The sequence below is a fragment of the Xenopus tropicalis genome, chromosome 3 (assembly GCF_000004195.4).
Source record: "Xenopus tropicalis strain Nigerian chromosome 3, UCB_Xtro_10.0, whole genome shotgun sequence".
Taxonomy (NCBI): Eukaryota; Metazoa; Chordata; class Amphibia; order Anura; family Pipidae; genus Xenopus; species Xenopus tropicalis.
In genome coordinates, this window is record NC_030679.2 from 18,601,222 (window position 1) to 18,627,142 (window position 25,921).

Genomic DNA, 25,921 nt, shown 5'->3' on the forward strand with positions numbered 1-25,921 from the left:
CATGTCTCCATTTTTTCAAGTTATAGATTTTTTGTTTGTCCCTTGCATTCTAGTAAGTTACCTCCTGATTTGGGTTCTTTTCCTGTGTCTCTGCCAGCTTTACAAAACAAGTCACTTCTTGTTTGCCTGTTTGTCAGTGAACCAAGTAGTTAGTATAACCTTTTACATGGCCTAGAATTATAAGTTCTACAGTACTAGTTCCCAAGTTACAGTATAACACTGTACATTCTGCATTTCCGAGATCCCATTTATTCAGTGCAAATTTGCAACTTATGATCCTACTTATAAAAAGAACTGCCAGTGTTAAATGCCAAATAGGCCATTGGCAAAGCCATTAAATTAATGCAGCAATGGCACAAACAAATCAGTTAATAATTAACGGAAAACTATATCCCCAGAATGAATACTTAACAGATAGTTTATATTATCTATCCTATTAAAGAATCTCAGTAAATATTACCATTTTACATCCTTTTCCTTGAGCCACCATTTAGTGATGTGCTGTGTGTTCCCTCAGAGATCACATGAACAGAAATAATGCAGCTCTGACTGTAGTGTGGAAGTAAAAGGCAGAACTCTGTCCATTCATTGGCTGATGTGACCTAGCATGTATGTAAAATGGCAATTTTTATTTAGGATTACCCAGTAGCACATGCTCCAAAAGTATATTTTTATGAAAATTGTTTATTTATTAACTGTTTTACGCTGGATATTTTTATTGAGAACTACATTGTTCTGGGGTATAGTTTCCCTTTAAACCAACCTACTACTGGACTTTCCATTTAAAGTGGCATTATGCCCCCTTTATTCAACATAAAATGGATGGATGGGGCTTGCTGAACATACTTACAGTATTCCATATTTTAATGAAATTTGAATGTTATTTCATGAGCTAAACAGGGCAGGGAAACTGAGGCTCCTCCATGGTTGGTCCTTGTGAAGTAGATAATTAGAGTACCAGTATATAACCACTTTGATGTGACTGTTTTGCAAGCAGGAGTATGGTACACACTGGTTATATCAGTAATTGAGTTATCTTCCTTTCAAGGATCAAACATGGTGGAGCCTCAGTTCAAAAAACATAGATTTTACTAATTAAAACAATAGGTAAATAATATTATAAAGGAAAAGGAAAGGGATTTTGGTAGTTTATTGCCAATAGATTAGTCACAATAGAGTAAGCTAGAACACTATATTCATTCTGTAGAAAGCTTTACCAAAGCCTGCCATTGAGGCTTGGCAGCTTCACTGCTGCAGATCTGGATGCTGGTAGCTCAGATTACAGCATAGTTGTGAGGGGGAGAGAGATGATGGGAAGGGGAGAAGAAAAAGGGGTGGGGTAGAGAGGAGCAAACTGAGCAGACTCGTGCAGTGATCTAAGGGATTTTTCTGAGAGAAGGAAGTCTGACACAGAAGAACATGTATACACTCAAGAACAAAATAAATCCTGTGTTTCTTTTGATAGAGCGTTTCTGCAAGTGTTTATGGCTGTATTTACATATTCCTTTCTGATAAAGCTTACTTAGTAACATACATTTTTAAATTATGTTGCACATTTTATGTGGAAAAATTAAACTTTTTTCTCAGTGATATCAGCAGATGGTAACAACATGTTAAAATATTCTAATCATATTAAAACCTATTTTGTAGGCCCCCTGGTGGCAGAGGGAAAATTAGACTGGTCAGTGCTGGCACGCTGCAGCCTTTTTGGGGAAAATCACATTCAGACATTCGATGGGACATTTTATGATTTTTATGGAGATTGTAGTTACATGCTGGCCGGAGACTGTAACAAACATTCCTTCTCACTTCTAGGTAAGGTAGTGTTTTCATTTTGTAAAAACAGGTAATTGGTTTGCTGCAGGTCTAGTCCCATGAAATGGAAACCAGTTAAAATATTTGATTTTGCAAAGTAGACTTAGGAATACTACTGTGTGATGCTTCTATGTATGTATTCTGTCTGCCTGTACATGTCATTTTTGGGGGAATTAGCTATGGTAGGGAGCATAGCAGAGAATCAGGAGCACAAGAGACAGGGACATCACTTCTTCAAGAAAATAGACACAGGTTTATTTGGTACAAACTCTTTACAACATAAACATTATAGACAGTTCATCAACAGTTCATGATCTGTTGCTTCTTTTTGGGGCTCTCACCTTCTTGGGTAACTCTTGGAACCTTTTCCTGGGGCTTCTCACCATCCCCAATGGCCTTCACACATCCACGGTCACTCTCACACTCACTGTTTCTCCCCTCCTGGGATAGTAACTCACCCGCTTCTGGCACACTTTGGCTTCTCACTAAGCCTCAACGTTCCGGCACTCATACACGTAGTCACGGCTCCTCTGCTCCTTGCAGTGGCAGGCAGCACCCTCAGCCTCTCTGGGAGTTCTTCACACAGGCAGGCAGCCTTGCTGCTCTGAGAGTGAACCCCTCTCAGTCAGTCAACACCTGAGTCCCCCAACTCACCCTAATGCTGTGTAATCCCACAGCTCTGTTATTTTTGCTGCTCACCTGCATCCTAATCAGGCAGCTCCCTACAATATTAAGTGGAGTATGGAGTGGAGGACCTATCCTACTAACCCTCCATTTACTCCAGAACTCACTTATCTGGCTTTTCCTAAGCATCATACTTGAAAACAGCTGGTTTAGCTGCTGCAAAACCAGCATTTTACCTGGTGCTACTTGTTTCCCACTTTTAAAGGACAAGTAAAAGGCTAATTCACTCAGGGGTGCGCTTCCTTATTCCGGCTTTGTTTAGCTGCGACTACACGACAGGCGCATGCGCCGACTTCTCTGTTAAAGTTTGGCTTTTCACTCTACTGCGCATGCGCACACTCGCAAACCAGGAAGAAGGAAGCGCTGCAGCTACCCCAGGCTGGTGCTGTTCTCTCCCAACAGGGGCACCAGCCTCGGGTAAAAGGTAGGCGATTAAATTCACTTGGGGGTGCCTAACATTTTGGCACCCCCAAGTGACTTTGCCTTTCCTTCTCCTTTAACACTGGTGAAAAATACACCAAACACTGTCCTTATTCCTTGCATCTCTCACAGTATCTATCTATCTATCTATCTATCTATCTATCTATCTATCTGTTTTACTATAAAAAAAAAAGCACAATGTAGTAATCTTTTGGCACCAGACTAATATATAATATCTATTTTTTCTCCCTTTAGCTGATTACAGAAACGGAAAAAAGAAGAGTGTATCTCTGTATCTGGGAGAATATTTTGATATTCATTTGTTTTTGGATGGGACAGCAACACAAGGCGAAAAACAGTAATGTGTTTTCTTGTTATAGCAATGGAAGTATTAGTGTATGCTTTACAAGCCAAAATCACAGGTTAAAAATTGGGATTTGACACCAGTTTAGTCCCATTCTGGTGCTAATTGACAAAAACAAGTATAAGGTTGTAGGGAAATAGGATTCCCTATGCAGTCTTTGCACCATGTTAGTTTATCATACCGAGTATATGTTTCTATTGTAAGTTTTTCCCATGGGTGGGGAGTTGGGATGCGGTCCGGCCTTACTAATGTGAGATAACCTGGGATATTAAAGGAAGGGGATGAGCCATAATCAGTTGTTTGGATCTCCAATCAACAAGACATTAGAATGTTCCTACTAAATGAACAAATGCAGAAGTGCAATAAAAGTCAGACTGAAGTACTTTGACTCTAAACCCTGGCGGTAACCACCAACTTGTAGAGCAAAGTATTTTGATTAAGTATAGAGGTGATGCCCACTAGTCATGCTCTGCAATTGCTGAAGGCTGCAGGGTGTGTAAGTACTAGAACTCATACTACAGTGAAGAACCTGTTGGTGGTAAAACTCTGAGAGGTGTTCTAGAAGTACAGGCCCAGTATCTGTTATAAGCAATTCTTATACCTGGGGATTTCTGTATAAGGGATCTTTCTGTAATTTGGATCGCCATACCTTAAGTCTGCTGATCATGTAGTTAGCTAGGAAGTGCAGAATAGAAAGTGAAAGACATTGTCTGCCCTGCCTCTTTGCAGGGTACTTTGCATGGGGTCGGTACCCTGGTGATAACCACTAGCTTGTAGACCCAAGTATTTAAAGTAGAGAGAGAGACGAACCCCACAAGTCTAGACATATGACAACTGTATTATGTTTCAATAAATGATAATTTCATAAAAACAAGTAGTACCCATTGTGAGTATATTGTACCAAAATGGATAATTTTAAATGGTTAAACACAGCTTCCATTTAGTGTATGGGCTTAAAGTGTTTTACTAAACTAATAAAGGTTTTTATTGGACCAAAATAGACAATCACAAAAACACAAGTCAGTGGGAAGAGCAGTTTCATGTATTTTGTTGTTTTTCAACACTTTTTATCTGTTCCTCACAGCATTTCTATGCCGTACGCCTCAAATGGGATATTCCTGGAATCTGAAGCCGGATACTACAAACTTTCCAGCCAGGAACATGGGTTTATGGTGAAGATTGACGCCAGTGGAAATGTCCAAGTTGTCCTTCCCAGCAAGCACTTTAACAAAACATGCGGCCTTTGTGGCAATTATAATCAGTTTGCAGAAGATGATTTCATGATGCAAGAAGGTAAGAATCTAAAATGAATCTAAAAATGAAAGAATTTATAAAGTGTAGGTGACAGACAAGCACAAGCCCATGGATAGAGTAGATGCAACAACTTCATTAGGGCTGAGAAAGAGTTGTATGGGATTTGAATCTGAACAATATTAGATTTTATGATTTATATTTGCAACAGGTTATTTTTAGAAGTTTCTGAGGATGGGGTCCTTTAAATATTTTGTTGCGGGGTCTAGTACAATAATTCAGGACATTTGTGAGTATGTTTCTCCAATATTTTGCCATAACTGCTCCTCCTATTAGTGCTAAGTCAGCCATCTTGCTGTTATACTCCTTAATGTCTCTTGGATCATGTCACAGTTTAATGTTCAATCATTAATTGTTGGATTGGCCTTTACACATACACACCATTTATGTGCACACAGCTTAAAAGTATTTTGTGAACAATATTGCTCTGAATGTTTACAGGTAGCCATACGTATGGCCCACAGAAGGAATACCATACAAAGGGCCATACATGTCATGGCTGTTTTTATAATGTTCCAATTCTTTAGGCAGACAGCCTGAACAATGGGAACGGCCTAAGGTGAAGAGGAGCTGTGGCTACATATATGGTGCATCAGCAGAATAAATGTTCAAACATGAACGATCCACCAACCCACCAATATCCAACATACCTGAATATTGGGAGGGGTCATTGGTCTGCCATATGTGTAATAATCTCTGCAACTTTTCTTGAAGGCTTTGCTCTTGGTGTGCCACACTTAAATGTTTAACAGATGATTGGAACAAATTTAGTAAAAAAAGTCTCATCTTATAACATGAAAATCTATTAGAAAATTCTGAACTATATTATCAAATTAGTCTTTCCCATCAAAATGGAATCTAACCCAATATAAAACTATAATTATAGTTTGTTACATATAATTGCTAATTAAATTACTTCCTGCATCAGTCTTTGTCCTAAGGCAGTGGAAGATCAGGTGCTAGTTTTAAAGAGAAAGATTCCAAACTTGAAGAACTTTAGATAATATTTATGTATGGATGTGTAACCATAATACAAATATAGAGGTGTCCAAACTGTGTTCCTATTGCTGGTGATGAATTATCGCTTCCATTACATTACAAAAAAAAATCTCACTCTCAGTCCATTTTTTTGGTTGCTAAGAACATATTCTGGTTTTTAGGATGATTGACATTAGCAAACATAAGGCAGTTCACAAATGAGCCAAAAGAGAAAGGCACAGAATTATACAACCACATCCCAGTTGCAAATTGTATTACATGACCACTAACTACAAGTGCCTAAGGGCATTGTGTATCAAATTACAGTTTATAGACTTTTTTCTGACTAATATTTGGAGAGGTGTCTTCTCTGTGCAGCAAGAGTCAATCAGAAACATGGCATGATATCACCCTTTGCCACCATGTATACTTGTTTCTGATTGACTCCAACTCCCCTGTGAAGATAGAATATCTGATGATCACTTTCATTTCAGCAGCATTGGAACCGCAGCACCGAACCAGATAATTCTTATTAAAGTATATTGCAGTATACGCAGGTAGGCAGGGTTATATATAGGCATTAAGGTTGAACTTGGACATGTGTCTTTTTTCAACCTAACTTACTATGTTACTATTGCAAAGCAGGTTCCTTTGGTGGATACTATGTCAATCACTAAACCTTCTTGGATGTTTTCTCATCCCCTGTAAAGACATACACCTTAATGTAAACACAAAATTATAAATAAAATATATTTTTCTTATTCCCTTAAGGGATATTGACAGAAAATAGTTATGACTTTGCCAATTCCTGGGCCTTGCATGGAGGTGCGAGACGATGCAGGAGAACGTATCCACCAAGTAACACCTGCAACATCTCATCTGAAACTGCAGAGAAGGTTTGTTCTGAAGTTTATTTGACCTATTTTTCATATATTCATGTGTTTTAAAATTTCAGTTGATTGTTTGTTATGCCTATGCCAGAGTGCTTATATTTATAAAGGAACTCTTCAGTGTAAAAATGAAACTAGGTAAACTAGGCTGTTCAAAATAAAACATGTTTTCAATATACAGTAGTTAGTTAGCCAAAAATGTCATCTATAAAGATTCCATTCCCAACTTTAAGATCTATTTTTTACCACTAAATTTTAAACTACTGTATCAAGTGGGGATGCAATGAGGCTGTGACCACAAAATTCATACAGACAGAAACAAGAGGTCCTCTGCACCTGCACAGGGATTGTTTGTCCATATATTGCAATATATTCAGTTATCCCCAATCCTCTATCTGTTACACAGTGAAGGAGATTCACCTGTTATAACATGGATGAAATAGCAGCACTATGGAAGTCAAAAACTGGTGCCTTCAAGGAATGTATTGCCATAATGGTCTCAGTTTGTGCCAGTTCAGTTACAAAAGAAAGAAAATAAAACAACCAATCGGCAGTGTTGTCTACTACCTGGCTTAGTGTCCACTCCTCTTCAAATTATAATTATGTCAATGGGACAAGCACGGCTGGTTCAGTGAGAGTTTGTTGACTTTGTACTAGGGTTGTCAATCAGCCTATTTTTTTTTCTACCTGTCTGTTTAAAATATACTAGACTGCAATGTTACTAATATGGTAGAAGGACATTAATGGATAGGGGGCCCCTCCTCATTTGAGAATACATTTCTTCACAGGTCCGTATTGCTTTAAAAATGTTCTCAAAGTGAAGGTTTGTGCCACAGTAACCAGCATAGGGAAATAGCAAAAGAACACGGTGGAAAGGTTAAATGACTCATATTGATGTCCACACTTCATAAAATAATCAGCCCTTTTCCTTTAGAGGAAAACCCTGCATCCTCTATGCCAAAAACAAAATTCTGCTGTTAGTTCAAGAGCATACCCTTGGCTCAAATGAGGTATTTTGCAGAGCAGGCTGTTAAAGCAAAAGACTCACTGGTCTTTTGTGTGCATAAAGTTCCATGATAGTGCCTAAACAGGAGATTACAAAGGACAGAGTTTCCTAAACTTCTGCCCTCTGATTTTCAATCTCATTTTCATAGCTGGTGCAAGTGCATGTTGTACTGTATTTATATAGCACCATAAATGTAAACAGTACTTTATAAGGCATAAACACAAGCAGGTGTACAGTAATTGTAAATTAGAGAAGTATTGCTTAAGTACAAGAAGTTTAATAAAAACAGTTGGGACGAAGTCCCTGTCCCAAAGAGCTTACAATATATTAGGAAGAGAAAACAAACAGAAACAAGATGGGGAGAGGAACAAATACTAGGGAGGTCTTTCCTCCAGAAAAGAAGAGAATGCTGTTAGTAGGAAATTTCCTAATACAAGGTGTTAGAGCATTCCAGAAGGAAGGTGCAATCAGGGTTTTAATGTTTAAGCTTTGTGGTGAACTGTATGGCCAATATTTTTGTCTGGAGCTGAGAGCAGGGCTCGGGAGGCCATTTTTATGGGGGAAATGAGATATATAGATATGTATGGGAAAATAGATATATAGAGAGGAACAGAGGAATGCAGGGCTCTGAAGGACAGGATAAGAAGCTCATATTTAATGCACCACTTGACCGGCAGCCAGGAGACAGAATTTAATAGTGCAGTGGTTGAGAGACATTTAGATGCAGGTGAGATGAGGCTGTAGCAGTAAGGATAGAATGCAATGGTAGGAGATGAGATTCTGGGAGAACAGCTAGTATAAGAGTAATGTATATATATCACCTAGTTCAGAGATGTTCAAAAAGTAGGGCTTCTGTTGGCCATACTTTCTTCCTGTTGCTTTATTAAAGGAAAATGAAACCCTCCTTCCCAACCCAGGCAAGGCTCCATCACAACCCAGGATCCCTTCCTCCCAACCCAGACTTCCACCCTCCCTCCCAACCCAGACTTCCACCCTCCCTCCCAACCCAGACTTCCACCCTCCCTCCCAACCCAGACTTCCACCCTCCCTCCCAACCCAGACTTCCACCCTCCCTCCCAGCCTTCCACCCTCCCTCCCTCCCAGCCTTCCACCCTCCCTCCCTCCCAGCCTTCCACCCTCCCTCCCTCCCAGCCTTCCACCCTCCCTCCCAACCCAGCCTTCCACCCTCCCTCCCAACCCAGCCTTCCACCCTCCCTCCCAACCCAGCCTTCCACCCTCCCCTCCCAGCCTTCCACCCTCCCTCCTCCCAGCCTTCCACCCTCCCTCCCTCCCAGCCTTCCACCCTCCCTCCCTCCCTCCAGCCTTCCACCCTCCCTCCCTCCCTCCCAGCCTTCCACCCTCCCTCCCTCCCTCCCAGCCTTCCACCCTCCCTCCCTCCCTCCCTCCCAGCCTTCCACCCTCCCTCCCTCCCAGCCTTCCACCCTCCCTCCCTCCCAGCCTTCCACCCTCCCTCCCTCCCAGCCTTCCACCCTCCCTCCCTCCCAGCCTTCCACCCCCCCTCCCTCACAGCCTTCCACCCTCCCTCCACCCTCCCTCCCTCCCAGACTTCCACCCTCCCTCCCTCCCAGACTTCCACCCTCCCTCCCTCCCAGACTTCCACCCTCCCTCCCTCCCTCCCTCCCTCCCAAACTTCCACCCTCCCTCCCTCCCTCCCTCCGAAACTTCCACCCTCCCTCCCTCCCAAACTTCCACCCTCCCTCCCAAACTTCCACCCTCCCTCCCTCCTAAACTTCCACCCTCCCTCCCAAACTTCCACCCTCCAAAACTTCCACCCTCCTTCCCAACCCAGACTTCCAACCTCCCTCCCAACCCAGACTTCCACCCTCCCTCCCAACCCAGACTTCCACCCTCCCTCCCAACCCAGACTTCCACCCTCCCTCCCAACCCAGACTTCCACCCTCCCTCCCAACCCAGACTTCCACCCTCCCTCCCAACCCAGACTTCCACCCTCCCTCCCAACCCAGACTTCCACCCTCCCTCCCAACCCAGACTTCCACCCTCCCTCCCAACCCAGACTTCCACCCTCCCTCCCAACCCAGACTTCCACCTTCCCAACCCAGGCTCCCTCCAACAGCTCCCCTCCCCATACCACCAGTTAATTTAAAACAATTTAAAACATGTTTCTCTGTGCAACTTGCACCGGGCTTAAGACAGTTTGACACCTCAGGTAAAAGCAGAGGTGGGTGGACATAGTTATGCTAAAATTTGTAATAATGTTAAATTTTGGGTAAAAACACAACAAAAAGTAATGGTTTCTTGGCACTTTGCCCTTGTGTATTTTATGATCCCTTATGTGCTATTGAACAAAACCTGACCCAATACCTGATGATCTTTTAATCCACCTACAATTTTTATCAATCCTAATAATGTAATGTAAAATATATGAGAATATCCCATATGACATAATCATTTAAGCTTACTGTTGGAGAAGGGGTTATTCCTCTGTAAGATTTCTTCACTGTACATAGCCATGTAGACAATGGTATAATCAGTATCTATTAGCCACTGCAAGGATACTCCAGTCTTTCTATAAATAGTTTTCTTTGTTTATTACCATTACATCTAGGAATGTAAATTCCCAGCCCCAACACTTACGCTTTCAGTGGGGCCATGGTCAGCTGCCAAGGGCTATAGACAATAAGGTCACTTGATTTTCTGCTGAACAAATTTTCTGTTCTTCATGGCGTTCTTACCCACACAAATGAAATATTGCTTGGAAAGCACTTTGTTAACAATGGGTTTCTTTGGAGCTAAGCTTGAGGAGAATCTTTTATTTATTATGTATCTGCGGTTATTTCATTTCACCCTTTATTATATTAGTACTGGTATTGATTTAGAGGGCATTGCATAAAGCTATCCTATGATTTATGAGTTAATAGTAACTTACCTTTATTATTCAAGACACCTTTCCATGAAGGATTGTATATTTGAACATTTATAAAGGGGAAACATGATGCCTATAATGGTTAAAAACTATAAATATAAAGTGATTTGTGCCTCCTTAGGCCCTTGGAACTATTGGAACCTTTGTTTCAAATGGACCCAGCACCCATTGCTTTAAAAACAAAGAGTAGTACAACTCTGAAAAGGGTTTGTCACTGGCATATGACCAATGAGACCTAGTGGCAAGTTTTTTTTTCAGTCAATGATACCTCATATGGCCAGCAATAGTCAATTTTCTGCACACAGCACATTCTCAGTGTGTATAGTAATATTACGTAGGTTATTTTTTTACACCTATTAATTATTTATGCTCATATGTCTATGTTGACTCCTCTTGGTGTTGGCTATTCTGTGGCAAAGGTTTCCATACATTGGATGAGACTTTACGAGACGTTAGAGGAGGCTCAGAACAAATGGTGATATCATTGGGATTTGGGGGTTATTGCTTTTTTGTATTTTCAAGGCAATAGTAGGGTGATTTGTATGACCATAATTGTCATGCATGTGGAGCCTCTTTATGAGTTATGGGGGTCGGAAAAGATGTTGGCCTGTGGAAGGTGGAGCAAACTCAAAATCACCATTCTATGGTTTTGGGATTACAAATTTGGTTAAAGAGTTAAGGTTGTGGGTAGGAAGAGGATTTAGTGGAGCAACTTTAACTGACTAAATAATTTTATTAGGGTTGTATAGGGGCAACAGATTGCTCTGGTCTAATAACTGATAGTAACCAATAAGATTTACAGAATGGTTAGTGAGAGTATCTTGTCAGTCTTATCAACATTAAGGCCACGTAGCAAATTCACACTTCCCATCCACTGAAAAAGGGTATAAACAAAAGGAAAGCAATGGAAAGAAAATATATCAGGGATTACCTATCTTGTTGCCCAGATATTACATGAATACAATCTTTGTTTACATCATAGGACTTCATGCAAAGATGTCAGATGCTTAAGACGTCTTCAGCCTTCATGCAGTGCCATCATTTAGTTGACCCAGATCCATACATTGCCATATGTGAAGACGATATGTGTGAGTGTGCTGAGGAGTTAAACTGTCCTTGTCAGACCTTCTTAGAGTATGCAAGAACGTGTGCTCAACATGGAGTCATTACCAGTAACTGGCCAACACATACTATTTGCAGTAAGTCAAATTTTTGGTAGAAACATATTTATATTCCAGAAGTCAGGTTATTCCCAGCTGCTCCTATTACAGAATAAATGCACCACTCTCTACCACATTCCACCAACCATCAGTGTTGGACTGGCCCGCTTGGGTACCAGAAAAAAACCCCAGTATGCCCTCGTCCTCATGGCCCCTCTGGCCCAAACTCTTCTGACTCAACTCCCTTATATACCCATGCCCACCTTGCCTCCAGGTGATATCAGAAATGGGCAGTTTAAGAGATTGAAGAATGCGTATTCGAGCTGTGTCTGATTTGGGAGAAGGTCGAGAAGTGTAGCTCATGCTGGTGGTAGATTGGTTGGTGGCAGTCCAGGTTGGCCCCAGGTACCCAGTCAGACTCTGCCCACCCTGTAATGACCAATATAGATATAAAAGACAAGAGGACACTCCAAAAGTGAATCTATCTATCGTCTGTCTATCTATCAGTCTATCTATCTATCTATCTATCTATCTATTATCCATTTGATCATGTGTCTATTTATTACATTAGCCAGTAAGTCATCAAGACTTTTCAGAATAGGATACACTAAATACCTCTATTCTTTTTTCCCATTAGTTTTCCCACTATACAATTCTAGAGAAGTTTTAGCTTCGGAATTGTAGAGTTGTTAACCATATTCTGATATTTTTGATAGAGCCACTGTGTCCTTTTGGAATGGAGTACAATGAATGTGTATCTCCTTGTGTAAAAACCTGCCAAAGTCTAAACATCAATGAAGTGTGCCAAGAGCAATGCATTGATGGCTGCAGTTGCCCAGGTATGTCCAGCTGAGAGATGAGTAAGGCAAAGTTCCATGACAGAGCTTATCCACCTAACGGTCTCTGTGTTCCTGTGCAGATGGAAAGGTCCTTGATGGTGACAGATGTATACCAGTGTTTGAGTGCTCCTGTATTCATTCTGGCAAACGATATCCTCCAGGATCAGCTATCAGACGGGACTGCAATTCCTGGTGAGTTGTGCTGTTATCTGTTATCTGTATTTTCTTACTACATATATAGTTCTGCCACTCACTGGTTGACCCTTGATGATGGGAGAATCTAATTCCAGCTTGTGTTGTATACGATTAAAGTGGCTTTTTCTGTTTTCTGTTAATATCTGAAAATATTACAAAAGTTTTCTGTAGAAAGATCCGTTATCTGAAAATCTGTTATCCAGAAACCCGTTATCCAGAAAGCTCTGAATTACAGGAAGGCTGTCTCCCATAGACTTCATTTTCATCAAATACTTTAAATTTTTAAAAATGATTTCCTTTTTCTCTGTAATAATAAAACAGTACCTTGTACTTGATTCTAAGATATCATTATCCCTTATTGGTGACAAAACAATCCTGTTTGTTTTATTTAATGTTTACATGATTTTTTAGTAGACTTAAGATATGGAGATACAAATTATAGAAAAATCTGATACATACCTGTATAGGATATAGACGTTTTATATTAATTATGCAGAGCAGGATTATAACTAACCTTAGACAAGGAACTGATTTAGTATTTGCTAGGGATGCCCACCAGCTGGTCGTCCCTATCTAGTGAGGAGGGGTATTATGTTGAATATTTATTGGATAAATTAAGGCACTCCACTCGTTACATGCCAGTCATCCCAATTACATCTCTGATCTGCCCAGTTATGCCCCCAGGGATTCCTTCTTGTGGTGCCACCAGGAAAGCCAACAACCCTGCTTCCAGCAAATGGCAATGAGCCCCAATACTCATGGCTCTGGGACAAAGCTTAGGGAGCTTAGCACTTGGTCGTCCTCTGACTGACAGGAAAATAGTAACCGCAACTAGAAATTAAATGACGCTACAGCCAGCCATTGATATTTTATTTAAAATACAGTATTAATGGAAGGTTTCACATCTATTGAATGCTTAAAATGCACTTAGTGTAAAATAGATTTCCATATTACACATATTACATCTGGGCATAGATCCAATGGACTGCGGCAACAGAATGCAGGGTGGTTTGGCACACATTAGAGTTACAGCTCTTCAAAAAGCAGCCCAGTCCTCTCATACGTAGGATTCCGACACTTTAAATAATGCAGAAGAATATACTGTTCCTCAGTACCTGTGCATTTTATGTTGGGAGACATGTTGCTGCAGTTCCAATGAATATTTCCTTCTAGATGTTATTTACATCTTAATTTTTGCTTTTCAATACTTATGAACAGGGATCATATTAAAAGCATTAGGAATCCATTGAAGGTTAAACCATGATATAATATAGGTATGGGATCCGGAAACCCTTTATGGAGAAAGTTCCAAATTACAGGAAGGCCGTCTCCCATAGACTTCATTTTAATTAAATAATTACAATTTTTAAACATGATTTCCTTTTTCTCTGTACCTTGTACTTGATCCTAGCTAAGATATAATTAATCCTTATTGGAGGCAAAACAATCCTTTTGGGTTTAATCAATGTTTAAATGATTAGTAGACTTAAGGTGTGGCGGTACAAAATACGGAAAGATCCTTTATCCGGAAAACCCCAGGTCCCAAACATTCTGGATAACAGGTCCAGTACCTGTACAATGATTACTGGCAATATTTTGTAATATATAACTGTATGAAGTAAGATGGTAGTTTAAAATTGCATGTGATATTTTTGTAAGAATGAATCAGAAACAAAGGCTAGATTCTATATTTGGGGGCTAGATTCTATAGTTTGGTGGAAGAATGGGACAGGTAGAGACAGGAGCTGGCATGGTGGTACCAGGAGGAAAGGTGGGAGGAACCATAAGACTTGCTCATTAATCTGCAGCTCACCATTGCCCTTTAATCCCAGGTTTTTACCCTTTTCTGCTATACAGAGAATGAGGCCTGCAGCAGCTTCTTGATCCCCCAAACCTGTTTGAATTATGTTAGTTATCCAAACACTTGGAATTCCAGGTCCTGAGTATACAAGTTAAGATGTAGCTGCAATACAAGTAGATCTTTGCCTCCTGGGGCAACGATCACATCATAACGCAGGCCTATGCAGACCTGTTTGGGAAAAGACTGGATCTTCCTCATCCAACAGAATCTTCTAACCTCTTCAGTAGACACCTGTCTGTTTTTTGCCAGGAATACATTGGGCAGGCAGTCAGGAAGGGTGTATACTTGGGCCAATATGCTGTCTCAGTGGGCTTGATTCACAGCTTATAATGGCCCAAGTTATTTCAAGTACCCTATATGTTTAAATATCAAATTAATTGTATGAGACTGGTGACCTGGAATTTCTTGACTTTTTTGTATGCGTTACAGGAAACTTGTACAGTGTAAGAGTGTAACACATTTTTGCCTTATAATAATGTAATAAGATCCTGTATATCCCCCTTCTTCTTGTAACTGCTAAAACATGGGCATCCAATGAAATGAATAGCTTTAACAATGGTGGGAAGTGAATCAACTGCAGTATGTTAGTGAGGACTAATATAGCGTTTGCCCAAGGTGAGAGTACAAGTTCCCACATTCAAATATTTTCCTGAGGCCTCTTTATAAACTGTAAAGCTTTGTAATGAAACGCAGCAGCCAATTAAATGGAGTAACCTGACCTGGTATATTGAAACGTTGCTGGCTCCAAACTTTTTATTTTTAATTATTGAATTTAAGGCAAGATTTTTATGAAATGCTCAATTCAAAGCAATGTTTAGAACTCGATTATAACATTTAATCCTTATATTTTCAGTACATGCCAGAATGGAGCTTGGGAGTGCAGCAATGAAGACTGTCCAGGTATGTGTTCAAATCAAACTTTAGACAAGAGACAACAATCGCTGTGGCTCACATTTATCAACACTCGAAATGTTCTTCTCATGTTAATAAGATACTTTTATAGGATTTTTCAGAGATTTATTAGCTCACATTTTTTGCTGGTGGGACTTCAAAGGTGCTAAAAACATTCTATACAATAGGTACAGCAGCTATCAGTGTTCTCACTGGTAGGTTATAGGTTATAGTGTAAATTTTCTCTACTCCACTCTCTGACTCCACCAAAGTTGGCGTCAATATATCAGGTGTATTTTTATATTGGTTGAATATTTACTTAATTTGTAATTATGCCATTGCAAGTGAGGACTTGTAATAAACTGTAATTTTGCTGATTTAAATCGTTTAATTTGGCTAGTGTAACTTCCCTCTTATAGTTGGATGGGAAAAATATGCCATAAAGCAATGGCATATGTGGGATATTATGCCAAAAATATGTCTAATTTGACATTTTGCACTTTAATAAATATGGCCCCAGGATTTTTTTTATAAATCTGCCCTTAAGTTGTTCTGTAATGACCATACCTCTGACTTATTTTACCATAACAGCAAAACTGCCAATTTCGCTTTTCTTAATTCACAAAACCATGGAAAAATTTGCAAAATGGTGAAATTTTGCCAAATGTATTGGAGTCACTAGGGAATATCTGCATTTTTCTCTGGCTCAAACGACTTGTTTTTTTTTCTAGTGAGACAAAACACATTGCACTAATGTACTAATATTGCTATTTGTTCTCCGGTGCATTGCATGGAAAAATTCTAGCGCAGATTCATAACATTTTTGCTAGAACTAGACCCCCAATCTTAGGTGTAGATAACATGGGTTCTTCCAGTGGGCATTTAGATAAATCACCTGAAATAAGTCATCCATAGAGCTAATAATCATTTATTTGTTGCCTGAGGCACAGTAGGATATAATAATTTTGGCAGAATGTTAATGCTGTTTAGAACAGTGTTCCCCAACCAGTGGCTCAGGGGCAACATGTTGCTCACCAACTCCTTGGATGTTGCTCCCAGTGGCCTCAAAGCAGGGGCTTATTTCTGAATTTCTGGTAAGGAGGCAAGTTCTGGTTGCATGAAAACCCAGTGTAATTGCAAAACAGAGCCTCCTGTAGGCTGCTAGTCTACCAAATAGGCAATTATTGCTCTTATTGGCACCTCCAGGAACCCTTTTCATGCTTGTGTTGCTTTCCATTCAAATGTGGCTCACAGGTATAAAAGTTTGAGGACCCCTGGTTTAGAAGTTCCAATTTAAAAGTAAAACATAATTGGAAAATGATCTGGCCAAGGGTTGTCCTAAAAACAAGTCACCATGTACAGTACCTTTAAGTGCCTTAATCACTGAAGCCAAAGAATTCAAAAGGCTGGCATAAAAAAATCATTTGGTGGTTTTAACCTTGAAAGCAAGCAAGTTACACGTAAAACCCAGTCCCTTTGTTAAATGTATAATAAAGCAGTATAATTCGTAATAAATCAATAAAAGTGAGTGTAGGACTGGCCAGACCGGGGATGACTTTCATGTAGTTGGCCAGCTTGAATATATTGCAACATATGGACAAACAATCCCTGTTTTGCTTAAAGGGGAGGGCATTTCTTGATAGCCTGATGCACAGAATGTCTTAATGTCCTATACAGTATATTGATAATGGGTGAGTGTAGTGGGGCTCTTATTTTTGTCAATGTGCATCCTATCCAATGCAGTAAAGTAAGTTGCTAAGCAAAGTATGGCCATGGTTTCCTTCACCAAAGACTTTACTGAGTGGTCACATTGGCACAACACCCTTGAGGCTAACTGGGTAAAGCAAACTGTTCCTTAAAACTCCCATTGTGCCCATGATGTGGCTTCCCAGTACATACAAGCAGAATTCATGGGTAAGGGTGAATGAGCACTTTAGGCCAAGGACAACTTGAAAAGAAAGAAAGAAAAGTGATGTTAACGCCTTTGTAGTGTCTAATATTTATTTTTCTGCTTTTGTTCTCACTTAGGGGAGTGCTTTGTAACTGGACAGTCTCATTTTAAAAGCTTTGATAACAAACATTTTACCTTTAGTGGAATCTGCCAATACTTGCTTGCCACGGACGCAATGGACAGTACATTTTCTGTCACTATAGAAACTGTGCAGGTAATTATCTTATCTTTGTCGCTATATATAAATGAGATACAAGCACTTATACTAGTCCTAGCTTAACCACTTCTGGTGTTACTTTTAGCAACATGAAGGTCGCTTTTATATTCTTTATATGCATATGCCTAAACCTATTGTAATTCGATTGCCTTTGGAAAGTGCTGATATACAACATATGTTCCATAGGTTCTGGAGATGTTTTACTATCCAGAAGGGAATTGCTGTTACTTAACACAGGCAATTTAGAAAATAGCTACTCCCAAAGAAGGGGTTTGAAAGCATTTTGGGAAAAGTTGCATTGAGCTTCTAGTGTTCAATAATTGACAGGGTCTGTATTAATGTATTTCCCAAAGATATTACCAACACAGCCTAACTAATTCTCCTGGGATGTTCTTTTCAGTGCGCAGATGATATTGATGCAGTGTGTACTCGTTCTGCTTCCTTGCGCCTACTGGACATGCACAATATTACAATTAAACTGAAGCACGGTGGTGGTGTCTCGTTAGATGGACAAGATATTCTCCTCCCTTTGGTCCAAGGTAACTACATATGAAATAATGTGATACTGCTTTCTAATAAAGCCGTGTTGAGATTGTCTTCACACTTCACTTAACAGGCTTTCTGCGCATCCAGACCACCGTCCTATCAGCTGTTCGCCTTACCTACAAAGAAGATCTGCAGGTAGATTGGGATGGCCATGGAAAACTCTTGATAAAGGTGAATACATTTCTACTTCAGTATTGCTGTTTTCTCTGGTTATTTGTCTGAATATGTTCTTTTGTTTAGCTTCACCTTCCCGGGTAATTCTTTTTCCAGCTCTCACCAATATACTCAGGTTTGATCAGTGGTCTTTGTGGGAACTACAATGGCAATCAAGGAGATGACTTCCTTACGCCATCTGGACTTATAGAAACTAGTGTTGAAGACTTTGGCAATTCTTGGAAGCTAAATGGTGACTGCACAGATCTAATGAAACAAGACACTGATCCATGTAATCTCAACCCCAAGAGAGGTAATATTCAATATACACAGCCAAGTCTTTCAAGATGGGCTTGAAATGTCTGTACATTGTCAGGGCCAACATTAGAGACATACTTTTTCTTCTGGAGCTTGATAAAAAGGGTAAATGTGAGGCAGATGTGGCATATTGAACAATAATAGATATTGGTTTTTAGTACCCTGGCTATGTAGGGGCTCCTTACAGATGACCACCTGTACTTTCTGAACGTATGTCAGTTAGTCAATAGACATCAGGCTGAGTGGAAAATCCCAGTAGCTCAAGACAAAATCAGGTCATTGCTTTTGTTCATAGCCAGCAGCTCAGCATACCCAAGCGTGATCTGATTATTTACTTAAAAATGTTATTTGGCTCACCACTTGTAGGCCAAATTAGGCAAATAGCTGCATAGGTAGTACAACTGGCCAGGTTTCAGAAAGTTAATAATGAATCCTCTGTAATGTTCAAATGTTATACTTCTCTTATTAATATAGTTATTCTTTAATTTGCTAAAAAACCATCAATGTGTGGCAGAATTGCTGGAAATGGGTAGCACAATATGAGGAATTCTATTAGACACACTTGAAGATAAGGTCAGACAGAATGAGTGCAATTTAGAATATCTTTCTATATTATGGAATTATTTCCCATTGATGCTATATCATACTATTTACATTGCTTTACTTACTCCAGCCAGGTTTTCTGAAGAAGTATGCTTTGCTCTTATGGATTCCGCATTCCAGTCATGCCACAATGAAGTCAACCCTGCCCCATATTTGAAGAATTGCCGTTATGACGTCTGCTCTTGCTCAAATGGGAAAGAATGCCTGTGTTCTGCACTCTCAACCTATGCAGCAGCTTGTTCTAGAAAGGGTATTTTAATAGACTGGAGAACACCCGAATTCTGTCGTAAGTCACCTTTTTTTGAGAGTAGGGTTAATATCACAGATGATTTGATGAAAGTCAAAAACTTAAACTTAAAATTTATTTAAAAATTCAATTAAATTCTTTTCCACAAAGTCTGACATTTACTATAAAGTCTGATCTGAAAAAGTCAGTTACTTCAAATTTATACCATATTGTGTTTCAAGGCCAGAAAAAAAATGCATTTTAGTAAATGTGCCCCCCAGACTTCTATATAATCTCACCAAGAGTCAGATTTTATAGCCATTTTGACTCCAAGTAAATCTCGCCACTAAAAAAATCATTGCATTTTTGTAGTTCTGTATTTTTTTTTTACATCTTAAAAAACTCCTACTTAAGTGATTTGTAAGCATGAACGTAAGCTAATTTTTAACAGAGCTTTAAAAATATGATGTTTACTTTACACTTTGTACAGTTTATCTGCATAATTCCTTTCTAAAATGTGCCCCTAAATGTTCAGTAATATTCAAGAACTCACTAGGAATGATTTCATGAACCGCTAGCACCCTCTTTTGGTCTCCTTAGGAATTGTCAGTGAATTGTTTAAAATAAATACTTCAAAAGAGATCATAACAGTCAAAATGGTTTAATGTAACTGAAAATATACAATGGAGAGAGATATCCATTGTATCAACTTTTATGACAAATGTTGCTTCTTGGTGCAAGAAAACCCTATTTTTAAAAAAACATTTTAGGCACAGCTGATGCCCAGTTGTCAACCAGCGCCCATTTTGCATTTTGGCCTTGTGGAAACATTGCAAAAAAGGGGTGTAACAATTATCTTAAGAAAATAATGATATTCAGAAATTATTAATAAATAATTGACAAAATTTACACAAATTACAGCAAAACATGATCTCTAAAATTAATAAATCAGCCCCTAAGAAATGATTTCTGACCTTGAGATAACAGTTAAATGGGACCTGTGGCTCTAAGAAATAGTTTCAAATCCTATTATATCATGTTAGGAAATATCAGCACAGGTCCTAGTTGGGGATTTGCCGGCTAGGGCAGTCAAATACAAGCTGAAGAACAAGCCTAGGTTCAGCAATAACTGAGATACCAGCCACTGTCTTTGTATATGTCCTAAATTTCAGTGCAGAATAGACTAGAAATACTGTCCATCTGCAAGGGTCCCTTTTTTAACCCTAGCTGTTATTCACGGTGTTGGCCTGTTTTAGGATAACCAACAAGTGCCCCTCTTTTAATTTTGGAGCTTTATATTACAATGTAATTTATTTATTTTTATCGTCCCTGACTGCAGGTTTAACAAGGGAGTCTGTATGGAAGTATGTAGAAAACAAAAATACAACAAACATTTATAAAATGGGGTCTGTCTATGTGCAGTTTCCATGCCAATGGGATTCTTTACACATATTTCTTTATAGTTCAGTGATTGTTTATACATATTTCCTTGTAGCTTAGTGATTCTTTGTACATATATCGGTTCAGCCCAGTGGTCCATAACCCATAACATATATACATTTCTTTCACAGCAATTCAATGTTCGGAAGGAAAGATTTACCAGCAGTGTGGGAGCCCATGCAATCAAACCTGCAGATCTTTGTCCCACCCAGATGTCGACTGCAGGGAATTCTGTATGGAAGGCTGCTACTGCCCCCCCGGGCTGTACACCAATGAAGACGGAGAGTGTGTCCCCAAATCTGACTGTTCATGTTATTATGATGGGGAGCTTTTCCAGCCTGATGATGTATTTTCCAATCATTATTCCATGTGGTAAGTGGAGAAAATGGCTGTATATAAATACCCTGATATTTAATCCATGTTATCTGCTGTTATCTGAATTTTAGGTTGGAAAAATATTTAGTCACATTCTTCTCATGCATTTTTCCCATATGACTCAGTAATGATGGTGGAAAATCCATGCTGCTCTGTTTCAGTGAAAGTAGATCTTGTGATTTGCTGTGGGAACTGTAGTGAAATCCCTGAATTCCCCCAAACAAATATAGAATTAAGATAACAAATCTGTACAACTTGCAGTAGTCAAAGTAGCCACTAGAGGGTGACAAGCATACATATCTGCCTTTGATTTGCCTTTGCTTAATTCAAGAGTTTGTTAGGTGATTATTTCTTGATTTCTTGGCCATTTACAATCAGACAAGTCCTAACCTGGTTTTCAGTAAGCATTAACATAAGGGGCTAGTTTCAGCCTCATGGCATAATGGTTAGAAATCTTATAAACCTGGGGTTAGTTGGTTTATAATGAAACTGACATTAATATTTAGATTCTAAGCTAGGTGGATTTTCACAATACAGGAAGAACAATAGTTTACTTAAGAATATGATTTAGGCATAATAATTTCAGCCCCACCAAGGCAAATAAAAAAATAAAAAAGATAATTTTAGTGAAATTGCAACCTTTTATCGACTATGGAACATTATGGCATGATGTCCATACATGATCAGGCATAGTTGGGCTAAAGTTGCTGCTTAAGCATTGGTGCAAGCATGTCCCCCCCTAGTAGCTCTTTGTCACTTCTTGCCACCTAAACACTGGCACAATTATGGGCCCCATTGTTGCTCTTTGTCACTTCTTTTTTGATATCAGTCTTGCAGTCTAAACATTGGCACAAGTATGGCCCCATAGTAGCTCTTTGTCACTCCTCTCCTGATATCAATATTGCCACCTAAGCAATGGAGCAGATATGGCCCCCATAGTAGCTCTTTGTCACTTCTCTTTTGAAATCGGTTTTGCTGCCTAAACATTTGCAAGTATGACCCCTGTGGTAGCTCCTTGTCACTTCAAGGAACTAAAATGAGGGTACTACCACACATTCAGTGTAAGCCCTTTCATAGGATAATTCTTTAAGTGAGTGAATTTTGGCCATCCATGTGTGCTCAAATGACTTGGCTTTTGACAGATGTCCTTAGCCATAGCATACATTTCTATAAATATATAACTGATTTTTGTGTTTATTCTTTATTAGAAGAATTCTCATGAGGTATCATTTATATTCTTTAGCTACTGTGAGAATGGGCTGATGCACTGCAGTACGAGTGATGTGCCAAGTGGCTATTTTCCAGAATCTTTCTTCAACCAACCACCAGCCAGAGGTTAGTGCCCTCCTTCTAAAGCAGAGCATATTATTAAAGATGACTGCCTTCTTTAAATAAAGCTATCTACCTTAAAGTTCCTTAGTGTGTAGCTTCATGTTGTACTGATGACATTGTAGATTTGACAGCCAAATTCACATTGTGACATTGTAGATTGTAAGCTCTTTTGGGCAGGGCTCTCTTCACCTCTTGTATTGGTTATTGATTGCTTTATATGTTACTCTGTATGTCCAATGTATGAAACCCACTTATTGTACAGCGCTGCAGAATATGTTGGCGCTTTATAAATAAATGTTAATGTAATGTAATGTAATTGTAACTATACAAAAAAATCTTTGGAGGGGCCCATCACACACCAAAGCCTAAACTTCCCCCCTCACTGCAGGCAGACCCAGGCCTCTGCTAGCACTGGTTGCACAAGTTCAGTTGCAACAGAGGAAGCTGACCCTGTGGTCCAAGCCCCACTGCTCCCAAGGCCTCCATGAACACAGGGTCTGCTTCCTGTATAGTTACGTCATTAATTATAGTGTTTGTGCAAAGGTTTCCCCTGACAGCCTAGCCAGTCAGTCTGCTCGCATTAAATTCCGGCCGGGCATGCGCAGTACACAAGTGGTGATGTCATCAGAAGCAGTAGCGCATCCAGGTATCAGTGCGCACTACAAGTTGACAGCTCTGATTAAGAGGTGTCTGTGAATCCAGCACACAGGAATCTATGTGCCTGTACACACACAGTTGCCTGTAAAATTGCTGCAATTGATGTTTCACTGTCACTGGAGTGAAGGAAGTCTCTTTTATACACTCTTTTGTTACCGCTGTATCTGGCTATTGCAGTAAGATTTGTATCTGTGTGTGTAAATTGCAGGAGGGTGACTAACAGCTGACCTATGTCTGTGGGAGAGCAGTACAATACCCAAGTGCAAAAGAGCCTGAAGTGCTGTGTATATGAGGATATAAACAATAAGCTACTTTACTGTTATATGTACAAATAATGCACCCAGCATGGCTCCATTCCTTTACTTTGCCTTTGCACATATTTGCTGTTGAGGGGTGTGGCCTCATCACATGCCACAGCAAATCAGCTTTCACTCTGCTCTGTCACTCACACATTTCTGTGTCACGGGCGCAGACCAGCCATAACTTTGTAACAGTGACAATTTTTTTAAAACTATAAATGTGTATCTAGACTTTATATTTTCTATTAATATTGGTGTGTAGGCAGCCATCTCAGTGCATTGTGCCTGATCCTGAGGTTGTGGAAGGAACACAATAGAACTGCTTTCCAATAAGCTGTTATTTCTCCTACTCAATATACTGTCAATACCACCCATCACATGGTACAGGGTTTCTCCCGTCTGGGTATGACTACTACTAGGTGGGGCAAGTGAGCACATTTAGCAGTGAAAACAATATCTTAATTCATTTGATCTCTACTATGCTGAAATCTTCTCCAGCCTATATGGAAGGGTAAGTGAGTCTGGGGTGTCAGAAATCATTGCCTCTCATTTAATGTATTTGGGGCTTAAGTTCCCACTGCTTGTACTTTGTAATTGTATTTGTATATATGTATGTATAACTTTATTTATAAAGAGCCCCAAGGGTACGTAGCACTGTCCAATCTTACAAAATACAATATTACACACAGGGAGGACAAGTGTTATAATAAATAAATACAATAAATATATATAAATACACAGGGAATACGTACCATCTGGTATGAGACACAGTAGGAAAGAGGTCCCTGCCCCGTAGAGCTTACAATCTAAGTGGTTGGGTAACATACAGGCACAAATTGGAAGGTAAGAGTGCACCAGGTATGGGCATTTGCCCTTAAGCGCAGGACTGGGCAAAATAGTGTTTTAGTGCTCCAGAAGGTAACAGCTGAGCTTCTTCTTAAAGAGAGTGGGTGAGTGTTCCCTACGGAGGGATTCAGGGATAGAGTTCCAGAGGTAAGGAGCAGCAAGATAGAAAGGTTTAAGATGAGAGAGCGCAGTGGGTGTGGATGGTGTAAAAAGACGGAGGCTCTGAGAGGAGCGGAGGAGACGACCAGGAACATGCAGGGAGACCAGTGAAGAAATGTAGTGAGGAGCAGAGGAGTGAAGGGCTTTGAATGTTAGTAGAAGGATTTTGTAAGCTATCTTTTGCTTAATAGGTAACCATGCAAGAGAGCTTAATTGAGGCTGAGCAGGATCCCTCTTTGAAGAGAGCAGGAGGATCCTGGCAGCAGAGTTTAAAACTGATTGCAGGGGAGAGAGGTGGGAGTCTGGGAGGCCGTTTAGTAGGAGATTGCAGTAATCTAAGCGGGAAAGTATAAGGGCATGTATTAGTGTTTTAGCTGTTACTTGTGAAAAGGGTGTATCTTGGCAATATTGCAGAGGAAAAAGCGGCAGGTTTTGGCAGTGTTATTAATATGGTTAGAGAAGAAGAGTGACTGGTCAAAGATAACCCCAAGGCAGCGTACAGAATGAACATCAGTGGTTAGTGCAGGGGTGTCTAAATATATCTGGATGTCATCTGCATATAAGTGATATTTAAGACCAAAAGAAGAAATAAGGTCTCCTAAAGAGAGAGTGTACAGGGAGAACAGCAAAGGACCAAGCACAGAGCCCTGAGGCACCCCCACACTGAGCTGTACCCCCACACTAAGCGGAACTGGCGTAGAGGATTTGTTAGCAAGAGCGACAGAGAAGGAGCGGTTAGAGAGATAGGAAGAGAACCAGGATGCAGCTTGATCCCGGATACCCAGAGAATAGAAAGGATAGAATGGTCGACAGTATCAAAAGCAGAGGAAAGGTCTAGGAGAATGAGAACTGAGTAGCGTCCCTTGGCCTTGGCAGTCTGGAGATCATTTGCCACTCTACATAAGGCCATCTCAGTGGAGTGCGCAGGTCGAAAACCAGACTGCATAGGGTCCAGCAGATTATGGGTGCAGAGGAAGTTATCGACACGAGAAAAGACAAGACGTTCCAGGAGTTTAGAGGCTAGGGGCAGGAAAGAGTTAGTAGTTAGATAGGTAGGACGGGTCCAGTGTAGCCTTTTTAAGAATGGGTTTGACACATGCTTGTTTGAATAGAGGGGGGAAAGTACCAGAAGCCAGAGAGGAATTAAATATGTTGGTAAGGGTAGGGGCACACTGTTTTAGTAGGTATGAGGGCATAGGATCCAGTGAGCAGGCAGTAGGCAGAAAGGAATGGAGAAGCTGAAAGATTGAGAATATTTAATGTATTTTTGGTGACACTACCCAATGTCTTTTATTTTATTTAATGTATTTTGGATGCCACTGCTTCTGCCCCTTACTGTATGATGTCATTGTTCATAGAAGTCAATATACAATTATTTAGCATGTTTTAGTCCATTGACATGTATTTCTAACCCCTCTTCTCCTTATTGTAGACTTTAGTCATTCATTTACTCAGTATCTAACAGATATTACACTATTGT

General features: G+C 39.9%; 1 protein-coding gene across 3 annotated transcripts in view; it reads left to right on the forward strand.

Annotated features, from left to right (window-relative positions):
* vwf (von Willebrand factor) overlaps positions 1-25,921 on the forward strand; it is a 114,904-nt gene that overhangs the window by 20,473 nt on the left and 68,510 nt on the right. For all 3 annotated transcript variants that reach the window (XM_031897751.1, XM_031897752.1, NM_001256288.1), the window contains 15 exon segments: positions 1,651-1,815; positions 3,175-3,277; positions 4,368-4,576; positions 6,344-6,468; positions 11,356-11,572; positions 12,250-12,372; positions 12,453-12,564; positions 15,282-15,328; positions 17,348-17,484; positions 17,888-18,026; positions 18,104-18,204; positions 18,304-18,499; positions 19,178-19,393; positions 20,905-21,145; positions 22,392-22,483. In XM_031897751.1, coding sequence (XP_031753611.1) covers positions 1,651-1,815; positions 3,175-3,277; positions 4,368-4,576; positions 6,344-6,468; positions 11,356-11,572; positions 12,250-12,372; positions 12,453-12,564; positions 15,282-15,328; positions 17,348-17,484; positions 17,888-18,026; positions 18,104-18,204; positions 18,304-18,499; positions 19,178-19,393; positions 20,905-21,145; positions 22,392-22,483 — 2,223 coding nt within the window.